The sequence below is a fragment of the Mugil cephalus genome, chromosome 13 (assembly GCF_022458985.1).
Source record: "Mugil cephalus isolate CIBA_MC_2020 chromosome 13, CIBA_Mcephalus_1.1, whole genome shotgun sequence".
NCBI classification, from domain to species: Eukaryota; Metazoa; Chordata; class Actinopteri; order Mugiliformes; family Mugilidae; genus Mugil; species Mugil cephalus.
In genome coordinates, this window is record NC_061782.1 from 13,933,051 (window position 1) to 13,944,953 (window position 11,903).

The 11,903-nt window shown below is 42.7% G+C and overlaps 2 protein-coding genes across 6 annotated transcripts; one reads left to right on the forward strand and one right to left on the reverse strand.

Annotated features, from left to right (window-relative positions):
* Nucleotides 1-112: 112 nt before the first annotated feature.
* On the reverse strand, nucleotides 113-6,428 carry si:ch211-198a12.6 (uncharacterized protein LOC563253 homolog). Of its 5 annotated transcripts, none has more exons than XM_047602777.1 (2): nucleotides 6,221-6,428; nucleotides 113-3,702 (listed from the first exon to the last, which is right to left on the reverse strand). In XM_047602777.1, the coding sequence occupies exon 2, from the start codon at nucleotides 3,579-3,581 to the stop codon at nucleotides 1,914-1,916; it is 1,668 nt and encodes a 555-aa protein (XP_047458733.1). In that variant the 5' UTR covers nucleotides 3,582-3,702; nucleotides 6,221-6,428; the 3' UTR covers nucleotides 113-1,913. The 5 variants fall into 5 exon arrangements, with proteins under 5 accessions (XP_047458733.1, XP_047458737.1, XP_047458736.1 ...); XM_047602781.1 differs by lacking the exon at nucleotides 6,221-6,428 and adding an exon at nucleotides 6,082-6,208; XM_047602780.1 differs by lacking the exon at nucleotides 6,221-6,428 and adding an exon at nucleotides 5,468-5,980.
* A 1,233-nt stretch (nucleotides 6,429-7,661) lies between these two features.
* ftr14l (finTRIM family, member 14-like) lies at nucleotides 7,662-10,758 on the forward strand. Its single transcript, XM_047602336.1, has 7 exons — nucleotides 7,662-8,262; nucleotides 8,358-8,453; nucleotides 8,574-8,807; nucleotides 8,915-9,074; nucleotides 9,209-9,337; nucleotides 9,875-10,011; nucleotides 10,102-10,758. Exons 1-7 carry the CDS (start codon nucleotides 7,867-7,869, stop codon nucleotides 10,483-10,485), a joined length of 1,536 nt encoding a protein of 511 aa, XP_047458292.1. The 5' UTR covers nucleotides 7,662-7,866; the 3' UTR covers nucleotides 10,486-10,758.
* Nucleotides 10,759-11,903: the final 1,145 nt, after the last annotated feature.

Below are 11,903 nucleotides of genomic sequence, written 5' to 3' on the forward strand. Positions count from 1 at the left end.
ATGCACCAGAGATCTCACCCATCATACACCAGTCTCAAAGAATAGATCATCCTAATAAAAGTATAGGCATATCTGTGAGGTTGACTGCTTCTTCATTGACTGAACACCACAAGAGAGTCAACAACCTTTATTTATCCATATACGTGCCACTCAGAAATTGGGAAGGTGTTACAGGATTCGCCCTTAAGAGAAGTCTATATGGATCTTTTACAATTTTTCTCTCTACAATGAGGCCATTGACAAAAATAATGAAGGGGAAAAAAATAGACAATATGGTCGTAACAGTGTAAACACATGGTAATATACACGAAAGCAAAACGAAAAAAGCAACAGGAATCAGTGACATCAAATTAAAACGTAGGGTAAGTTAGTATGAATATGAACAAAAGACTCCTGAAAACCCTAACTTTTTTTTTTTCTCAAATAACAGCTCGGCATACATCTCTACATAGCATGCAATAAGGCACCTATCTAACACAAGGAAGAAACCTATGCTACAGTCTGAAGCACAATTGTTATCAAAGAAAAAGGAAAAATATTGCTCACCAAAAATGTTCACTCTCATAAAAGCTGTATCTCTCATTCCCTTTCATATAACCCAAGCCATATCTAAAAAAATACATCAGTTTGTAAAAGATATTTTACACATAACAGTAAATAGAACGCAATCCATTAGACTTCGGAAATATCTTGTAAAAGTGAGATTTCCTCATGTAGTTTTGTTTTAGTATACACAACCTTTTTTTTTTTTATTTTTAGTCCAAATTGTTTGCAGATCAAAATGAGTTACCTATATTCTATACACAGGTAATTAGTCTCCAAAGTAATAGTGTGATGTTGCATCTCGTGTACGTTTGGGTACAGAGGCGACAGCTCAGTAAATAATTAGGACACGGGTCATGTTGTAATATGCTACCCAAGTAGGTTTTTATTTCCGGTTATGCACTTCTTTATGGCTAACTTGCATGTCATAATAACCTCAGGGTGTCAGCCAGTATTGCTCTCTGTACAGTCTATGCAGCAGTACTAACCCATCGCAAGACATACAAAAGAAGAAACAACCTCAGAAATTTACAAGACAACTCATGAGTGACCGAGCCCAATTTCAAACTGCATGAGTACACCTGCAACATGTTTTTATCTCCAACACTTAAAACAAATTAAATTCAAAAGGGGGGGAGGAGGAAAATAAAAAGGTGGAGACAAAGTGGATCTTACTATCAAAAATGTAATCTTTTGGAACAGCACACTAGTCACCTATACATATATATAAAAGAAAATCAATTATTTACATTGGATTTTTTTTTTAATATTCGCTTCACATGGGTCTTGTGAGTGATAAGAAAAATAACTACAAGTTTTTGTTCACCAGTTGTGTTGGTAGCATTGAATAAAGTTGAAGCTGAAAAGCGCTTGTGCCAACCTGAAGGTACATTAACTGAATTCTTCTATCAAAAACACTAACCAGAGGGCGTAGCATATTTATCCCTCCCCAGGTAACAATTTTAGCATGTAGATCTTTAAATCACATTTTCTTTTTTTCCTTTAAAAATGTTCAAAACAGGTCCTGGAGCATGTGAAGTACAATCACAAACAAGAATAGAGACTCCTTCACAATGTATTATTAAACCCTCTTTAAACCGAGCTCTGAGTTGAACTCCGAATTATAGGTTTCACTGTCCTTCAGGCCAAGCCACTTCCTTTTTTGAAGACTTGTGTGTTACTGTCCATTCCTTCTCAGCTGCTCCGCTTCAACATGGCAAACGTCCTGACCTCTTTCCTATAGAAGCTGGCCTCATGTTTCCTGTGGTGTGGCGATATCGATGAAGGGACCGCTGATAGAACAGAAACGAGGGGGGAGCGGAGATGTGTGCGCTTGTGTGGGACCCCATGTGAGGGCGAGAGAGGGTTGCTCACTGATCCACGTGGATCCTGTGATGTCTGGAGAGGGACGACGAATGGTTAAAGCCTTTGCCGCATTGGGAGCACCTGTAGGGTTTTTCAACGGACAGGATGCGCTGTTTTGGGAAGGCGTTGTTGGGGAATCCCTTCCCTGTGGGGATGGTGGTGTACTGCTGCGGTTGCGGCTGTGGCGGCGACGACGGCTGCTGCTGCTGCTCTTGCTGCTGTTTGTTCTCCAAGTGGACTCTCTGGTGCCGGGCGAGCGAGGAGGAGTGATTGAATCGTTTGCCACAGTGGCCGCAGGTGTAGCTCTTTCCCTCCGAGTGGACTCTTTGGTGCCGCGACAGGGAAGAGGAATGATTGAAGCCCTTGTCGCAGTGGTGGCACATGTAGGGCTTGTCTCCCTGCTGGTGCACCCTCTGTTTTGGAGGAGAGCCGTAGGACAAGGTTTTCCCAGGCTGCGGTGGAGAAAACACCGGGTTCTGCAGGTGGGTCTTGTGGTGGCGGGAAAGAGAAGAGGAGTGATTGAAGCCCTTGTTGCAATGTCTGCAGGTGTAGGGCTTCCCGCCGGCGTGGACCTGCTGGTGCTTCTTCAGGTGGCGTTTGCGGACGAAGCTCTTCCTGCACATGTTGCACTTGTACGGCTTTTCGCCCGAGTGGATCCTCTGGTGTTCTCTCAGGGTGGCGGCGGCCGCAAAACACTTTCCGCACTGTGCGCATCGGTGGGGTTTGTCTCCGAGCACAACGGCAGCGTGGGTCTTCTGGTGCTGCTTCAGGTTGGAAGTTGTAGCAAAGCCTTTGCCACACTGGCCGCAGGTATATGGCTTCTCTCGTGCGTGCACCTCCTGATGCTTTTTCAGATGCCTTCTGCGGACGAAGCTCTTCCTACACTGGGTGCACTTGTAGGGCTTGTCCTCTGAATGCATCTTCATGTGTTCTCTAAGGGTGATGGCTGCTGCAAAGCTCTTGCCGCACTCCGAGCATCGGTGGGGCTTATCTGACAAATGGATCATCTGATGAGACTTAAGGCTGAAGGCATCAATAACATCTTTGCCCATGATCTCAACTCCAGGGGGAACATAGGGCTTTTCTTTCATGTGAATTTTCATGTGCTGCTTGAGACTGGCTTCTACAGCGAAGCTTTCTCCACAGTGAACGCAGATGTATGGGTTGAGGTCCTTGTGGATCTCAAAGTGTTGATGAAGATCTGCTATGCTGCCAAAAATCTCCCCGCACTCATTGCACTGCAGACCATGGGCTTCATGTATGATTACACCATTCTCAGACTCCACTGTCAACTCTCCACCGTGGTCAGACTCCACTTTAACCACGTGCTCGCTTTCCGTCTTAAGCAACACTTCTCCCAGCAGAGTCTCGGTCCCAGTCGTCTTGATTTCTGCTCCCGTGAAACAGTGCATCTCGCCGTGTTCCACCTTAATGTAATCATGGTCTGTCTCGGCTACAATCGCATCAACGCAGGCGACGGCTCCAAGCTCTGTTCCCAGTCCCTGGATCTTTAAGTCTGAGCCATGGATCTCCAGCTCTAATCCACGCTTTTCCTCTGTCATGATCTCCGTTTCTGCTCCATAGTGAAGGTCGACATGGCTGTGGGCTATGACACACTCCGACCCAAGTGTGTCAAGGCCGGGTGTGTCACATTCAGTCTCTGACTCGGCCATGAGCACACACTCCAGCCCCACGACCTCCGTTTTCTGGCCGGACGAGTACTTAATAAAGAATCGGGGTTATCGGGCTTTGTTTTGTGCGGCGTCGCGCTGGTGCTTTTGTCAGCAAGCAGACCTGCAAAAGACAGAAAGAAATTACCCTCGGCACCATATCTCATTTATTATTGTTGTGGGACAATGCCACTTAATGAATAAAGTGCAGACGCCATCCTCTTATGAATCTAATAAAATTTGATGCGAACACCTACGGCGAGTTTTGTTTTTACTACTCATTTTGTTAAGTCACACATTTTCACAGCACAACCCAGAGGTACCCGGTCATACATTACGATTCATTACCCCAGAACATAGCCAGACTTGCAAATTTCTACTGAAGCAGGCAAATAAGACAACTTTTCTATGCAGCATGTAATGATGTTGTTAGTCAAATGTCATCTGAGCAAATATTTATTACAACAATAAAGCTTGTTCAACTCAAGTTAGCCAGTGTCCCAGGAATAAATAATAATACATTTTATTTATAGGTGCATTTCAGGACATTTAAGGTCACTGTACAAAATTGTTAAAATAAAACAATTAAAATTACACACACACATATATATTATACATATAGAAAACATACAGGACAATAATCTATAATCTCCACCAACTACAAAAAGCACATGGTTGGTCTCCTATTAGTTTATTTCAACAGATTATGAGTGAAACAAAGGCAGCCCTTAATATTAGATTAGATTTAAGTTACTCTGCACACACAGACGTGTATTCATAATATCTTACACCAGTTTGCTTACACGTGTTTGCATATGCTAAGTATTCATTATTCACACCAAATAAAGTGGGACCGGGGTGACAAAGTGAACTCCTCATAACTGAACTCCATCTCTCAACATGTTTCCAGTATTACCTAGCAAGCTAAATGATCAATTTGTTAGCCAGGTTAGCACACAAGAGGAGCTTCGCTGGCTAACACGATTGATAAAATCAAAGTGAAACTCGTCCTAATCAAGCTCCCAACTCTGGCTTAATCCGCAAGTCAACCCGGGACAGGCCTACACGACTACCTCATCCGCGCACTTCGACGTATAATTATTAAACACGCATTAACGTGACTTGAGGCATTAAAGCAGCATGGTTTTGTTATTAAAACACCGCAGCGTTGATTGCTAGCCCTCCATAACAGCTACAAATAGCCGCTAGTTAGCTGGCTATGGTCGATGGGGACTGGTTAACGACAAACAGCATTGTGTTAGCCGCTAATGTGTTCACCATTTAGCCAGCTAACTAGCTTCACGGGAAAAGCAACGCCACAGTAATCGCAGTGAGGGCTTAAATCCTGTTTAGATACTTACAGCAACACCAATGGTCGAAATAAGTAATTTGGCGCAGTTTGAGACAACGACCGACGCGGAAATTGTCCTTGTGCGAGTATTAACAGGCCATCTTGTTGTGCCACACCAGCACCTCCAGCTAGCAGAGATTACGCTCTCGCCTAAGATGGCTGCCGCTGGCTAGTGTTAGCCACGTTAGCTTCCGCCATTCAAAACATGTTGAATTAAGAGCTACACCCGGAGCCACGGCCCTGTGCTCACGAAGCGTGGTCCGGTGTGCATGCGAACCCGTGGAGATGACCGTAAATTTCGCTTTAGCGCGCAGCAACGATGTCCCGCAAAACGGTGTTGCAGGCTAGCGACAGGTTTGTTAGCAAGCTAAGAGCCACATCGATACTCCCCACCAGGAGTTGGCTAGCCTGAACAAAGATGGCTAACCACGAAAGCGACGATCGCTATGCGAAAAGCCCGGGAAAGGACGCGTTTTACTCACACGGGAACACACCCAAGACACAGATCCCACTGCAGATGCTGGTTTGAATACACTACCAGAGCACAGAGATGAGTAATCGAGTTATTTATGTGCTATCTGAGAGGGCAGGACGACTGCTGGCTACAGACACAGAGCCCTCCTTTACTGCGGCAGCTCCCGACGAACCACACACACTCGACTCCAATGGCGGCCTTGCTGATGTTAGCAGCTACTCAGCCTGGACCGTATCAGCTACATAGCCACGGTGCCAAGCTAACAAGCCAGCTAATCCAGTTTGCTAGCACGGCTACAGCCAGCTCCCCAGTTTAGTAGGAGGCTGTAGATTGTAAAACATTGGAGCGGAAGCTTCCCTAAACCGCCCATCCGACCATGTTAAGACTGGTCTCGCATGCAAAGACAAACTAGATGCAAGAAACGCGGATGAGTCGATTCTACATCAAACATGATCAAAAAAAATACAAATAAACAGATATATCGCACGGATGAGTTTCAAGGCGGAGAAATACAATTTTAGTAGTGTGCTCCTGTGCTTTACTGTTTCTCCAACAGAACATAATGTGTGTGCGAGTTAGGGCCTGTATTTTTTCTCCACAAAGTTCCGAACTGAGGACACCAAATAGGAAACCCACACCACTACTGTTACAATAATAATAACTAAGATTATAGTCACCTGAACACAGACGTCCCTCTGCCTCACCGCTGCTACTATTCATGATAGAGTAAGTTGAATTTAAACGATCAAATTAATCACCGGGAGTAAAAGATCACGTCGGCTGTAAACGTATCAAACCTCGCATGCACACACCCACCTTTATGTCCTTTTACTTTTTGAAAGCTGAAGGGAGAGAGAAAGAAGAAAAAAAAGAGAGATGGTCGTTTGTATGCTTTTAAACTCCGGGTCGAGAAGGGCTTTGCAAGCTGTAGTGAGCCTCGTCAAGCTGCTGAGTGTGTCTTCCTCCCTCACTGCCTGTGTGTAGCTGGCGCCACAGCTCATCTGGCGCCAACGTTGGACGACCGACGCACTTTAGCGAAAGCAACCATTGTCATTTCAATGCAGCGCGGAAACCACTATCTCCCCCTGGAGGCTCGGAGTGAACACCGCACCACAGACACAGAAGGCCTATTGATTATGTGCACGAGTGGAAAAAAACAATGTACGCTAATGTAAGAGTCATGCACGAAAAACCCACGTCATCAGTGTTCATTTTATGTTTAAACAACGTCAAAAGCTGGTCATGGCGTGGCATGGCACGGTCACTTTGAAGGATGCTCGTGGTTCCGTTAAACTATATTGAATTAAACTAAAGTGTGTTTTTACTAAGCTTTGTCCACTGACAAGAATGGGGTTGTCAAAATAACTGTAATACCCATAAACATGGGTCTGTACACCATAATACAATTCAATAACATGATAAACCAGAACCTCATAATAAGGACTGTTATATTAGCATATTGTTGCTTTTACTAGTGTACCCAATGAACTGGCAGTTGAGTTTATTTCCGTTGTTGTCTTTGTAGTCTGCAGCCAAAATCAGTCAGTCAAATTGTGACACACTGCAAATAATTACTCAACAAAACCGTTTATTTATATCACCCACTCAAACAGGATGAATACAAATGAAGGAAAAATAAACATTCACTGTAAGTCACAATGAGCCATCAAACCCGATCCAAGGGGATTATCGGCAGGAAGATCATTCAAGGATGAATTCATTATGTTTTTAAAAACTGAATTTAAAAATGGTGCTGGTTATTTATTTATTTTTTCTCAGAATTGTATGATTACTAAAGTAGATCTGATAGTGTTCAATTAATATGAATCAGGAATCATAGCATTTATAGGTTTAGCAACTATAGCTATAAGGTGAGTTAGCAGTTTGATCCTCTGCAGTTCTTAAATATTTGAATGACAGATACAGACTTTGCAGATGGCGTAGTATTTTGTGCAGTAATGGCTTAGTCCCACAAGATGATGCTGTTTTCCAACTGTTGGTCCAGGTTAATGTCTGTCTTTCTAATGTGTGGGCAACAAATACTGTTATTTGATATGGCTAGTAAATATAGCTAGTAATACATTTGAAACTTTTGGTTATGGGCACCTTTTTTTTTTGTGGTAGTTCTGTAACCTTTTACCTTTGTTCCCACCCTCTTTGTTTCCGGCACTCACACCCATCCCTTTACTATTAAATGTCCAACCAGCAATACTGGTTCTACAGTGAGAGAGCACCACATAGCAAACATTTTGTCACACACAACGTCAGTCACACAGTTTCGCTGAAGCTGTTAACTTCAGGAACTCATTTTCTCTGTCGATCCTTCATCCTGACGATTTTAGATAAGACTTTTGTTCTCGACATATTTTACTGAGGAGTTGACACATTGACTAATAGCAGTTTTGGATTTTAATTTCGCCATTATTTCTGCTGGATATATTTTTTAATCTCCCGATAACACAATGTCCCACGCTGCCACGTTGGATTTAGACAGATACAGCACCTTGGAAAAATCTCGTCGGTCCACCAGTCGTAGCCAGCCCAGGACCCAGGCCAAGCAAGGAGAAGTCTTGTGTGACTTCTGTACAACGAAGCAGAAAGCTGAGAAGTCCTGCTTGGTATGCCTGGCATCGTACTGTGACGCTCACCTCCAGTCTCACTATGAGTACCCTGCCCTGATGAAGCACAAACTGGTCAAGGCGACGGGCCAGATGAGGGAGAAGCTCTGTGCACAGCACGACAAGCTGCTGGAGGCTTTCTGTCGCACCGATGACACACCCGTGTGTGTTTTGTGCATGATGGACGAACACAAGCACCATGACATCGTCCCAGCTGGAACGGAAAGGACAGAGAAACAAGTGAGTGGTTAAAACAATCCTTCAGTACTTTGAATATAGCAAACAACTTATCCGCAGGGTTATTAATTATAATAATGTCAACATGTCCTCTACAGAAACAACTTGGTGCTACTCTACACAAATCCCAATACAGGATTGACCAAAGAATTAAAAAGTGGCAAGATCTCCGACAAGCTGTTGAAGCAGTTAAAGTAAGTGTAAAACTCTCAAGTCACACTACAACGTAAAACATAGCTAAAGACAAGGAACTGAACCTATTTTGTGGTAGTGACTGCTTTCATTTGAACAAACTCTCTTCTTCATATCACCAGCACTCTTCTCAGACGGTCCTAGAGGAGAACGAGCGGCTCTTCACTGAGCTTCTGCGCTCCATAGAGAGGAAGTACACTGAAGTCAAGGAGATGGTTCTCTCCCATGAAAAGATGACCGTGACCCGGGCCGAGATACTCTTAGACCGCCTGGAGGAAGAGATCACGCTCCTGAGGAAGAGACACACTGACCTGGAGAAGCTCTCACGCACCGATGATCACATACACTTCCTACAGGTGAGACTGAACTACACTGAGTACCCACCATACGAGACCACGTATGGTGTAAAAGTCAAAGGTCTTCATGGGAATTTCTCTCATATTCATTTTCTTGTTTTCACCAGAGCTGGCAGTCTCTGTCAGGGCCCTCGGGATATGAAGACCTCAACAACATCAGCGTCGCTCCCTATCACTCCTTCGATTCCACCAAGAGGGCCATTGCTGCACTGAAATTACAAGTAGAAGAAATCAGCAAGATAGAAATGAGCAAAATCTCAGGAGCAGGTGAACAAATTTTTCTTTCTTCCTCTGAGGTAGCACTGAGGTCTCTCTCGCAGAGGGAGTCCTTTCAGAAATGTGTGTTTTTGTGGACTGCTGTTGCTCATGCTGCCACGTTTTTTTTGTTGTTGTTTTTATAGTGAAGGAAGTGTACATCACACAAGAAGAGACAAAGGCAAAGAGAGAATCGATTTTGAGGGAAGAGCCGAGGGTGAGAGAAGAGCCGAGGATGCGAGAAGAGCCGAGAACAAGAGAGGATTTCTTGAAATGTGAGTTATTAGACAAATTTTTCCATTAGGCACCAGCCTGGTAGAGTTATGTGGTAACAGACATTACTCATAGTCCATCCAGTAATATCAAGGCTTCAGAAGTGCAAGTCATAGGCTCACATGCAAATGACATCTCTGTGGTTAACAATGGAATGACAGTGTAGTGAAATGGCTGAAACTCACACTGAAATTATTGTTTGGCACTTGCAGAACTGGTTTGGTGAAATGTACGAAACAAACTTTTACAGTCCAGTGCTACTTAAACAAACATAGTTGTTGCTAATTTTACTTCAGTTTCAATAAGCACAATGACAAATCAAGTTTCTCTGGAGAGCTAATTTAGTAGTGCTGAGTGACTTATGTGTAAGATAATAGTGAAGAGCTTAGTTGATCAAAAAACACCTCAGCCTTGTCGAAACAGCTTATCTCATACTAGGCAAATGATGTGACAATGTTGAATTATGTAAGTAATAGATTTTAGATATTCAAATAGCACGCAGAGGGGGCATGTTTATTATTTTTTCCTGTTCTATTCAGATGCAGCCCAGTTGATTTTGGATGTCAATACTGTCCACCCCAACCTTCATCTCTCTGAGGGTAACAGAACAGCCACAATGAAGAACGACCCTAAGAACTACCCTGAACACCCAGACCGGTTTGACCACTGGCAACAGGTAAGATCTTGGAGACTTGGAGAGAGTGCATTAGTTTATGAATCACATTACTTAAACGAGCTTTGTCTTTTTGTCCCCACCCACTACCAGATACTGTGCAGGGACAGTGTGGTTGGGAGTCGCTGTTACTGGGAGGTGGAATGGAAAGGAACAGAGGTAGATGTGGGTGTTACCTACAGGGGAATCCGGCGTAAAGGAAACAGCAACGAGTGCAGCCTGGGCTGGAATGACAAGTCCTGGAGTTTGTACTGCTCTGACTCGAAATTCTCCTTCGTGCACAATAACAAAAGCAAAGACATCCCAGCTCCGCCGTCACCTCGCATTGGCGTCTACTTGGATCATGCAGCAGGAACACTTGCATTTTACAGTGTCTCTGAGGGTATGCGTCTCCTGCACAGAGTCCAAACTACTTTTACAGAGCCCCTCTACCCCGCATTCAGCGTGTGGGGCTTTGGTACGAATATAAAACTGTAGCAGAGATGCCACAGTGCTAGTGATTTGCTTCATTGGAAAACAATGCGATCAATGCTCGTTTCTTTTTTATTTTCCTACATCGTGTCCTTTTTCTTAATAAATGAAAAGTTGTATGATTCTTTTGATTACTGATTAAACTTTTGGGGTAAATTAATCTACAGTAATATAAGTCCTTTGTAAGTAATTATTAGCTTTTTTTTTAAATTACGATGTCAAAGCATGCGATATTTACATTAACACAAAGTTATGTGTAAAATAAAAGTTTCAAAAACACCCACGTTGTTGCTGATATGTTTGATATTTTTACATATGAATTTGCAAGATAGTTACTTCTAAAGTGAGTCATTGTTGTTCATAATGACATTAGTTTATTAGTCAGTTAATACTGCTTTGATCCAATATATTTTGTTTTAGTTATAAACATAACTCAGTGGTATACCGCTGCCGTATTTGTCTTTATATATTTTTATTCATATCATATCATTCATTGTGTTTTTAATATTTATACTAAGCATCTGCAGAGCTGAAAACGAAATATTGTTGCACTACAATCTATTCTATTCTATTCTATTCTATTCTATTCTATTCTATTCTATTCTATTCTATTCTATTCTATTCTATTCTATTGTAGATCTACACTTATTTCCCAGTTCATTAGTTTAATGAATGACTGCATAGTCATTTAACAGACCTAATTCCCCCTCAGGACTGTTTTAATGATCCATTTATGCTGATACAGCGTAAGAAATGTTGTAGTTCCATTTTATGTCGTTTGCAGTGCTGAAAAACTGCATTTTGTAGTAAACACTATATTGTTTCTGTTATTTAGCCTAGACCACTGACTAAACTGGGCTTAACATGTGTCTGTGTCTATAGTGCTATGAACCACAGCAACATTAAAGAAAACATAGTTTAAATCAGCACCTCTCTCATTTTTTATAATTCCCATATTAAGGAAGATTTAGTTGTGGGCTATATTAGTTTGCATTCATTTTCACTAGTGTACCTAATGAACTAGCAAGTGAGCATATATGATAAAGCAATTGGATATCATGTCTTCAAGGATGACAAACAATAATAGATGACAACTGCAGAGGGCAGCAGAAACAAGTTTAATTCTTATTACTCTCCCTCTCTCTGTCACTCACAGGCATGTATCCCTTCCCATTCACTAGAATGTGCTCAGTGTGTTTACCAAATCTTACGACACACAGTGGCAGAAGAAAACGATCATCGTGATCTCCTGAAAGAAGAAAGAATCACCGGAAGTAGTTTCAGTAACTCAAGAGTGGGCTGCTTTTCATGTTGACATTAATTAGTTGCTAGGAAACAACTACGTTTTACTGATGAGGTTCCCACATTAATAGACGTAAAAGGCGGGCTGTTTTAAAAATCTGCAACCTGTTGACCGCTTATTG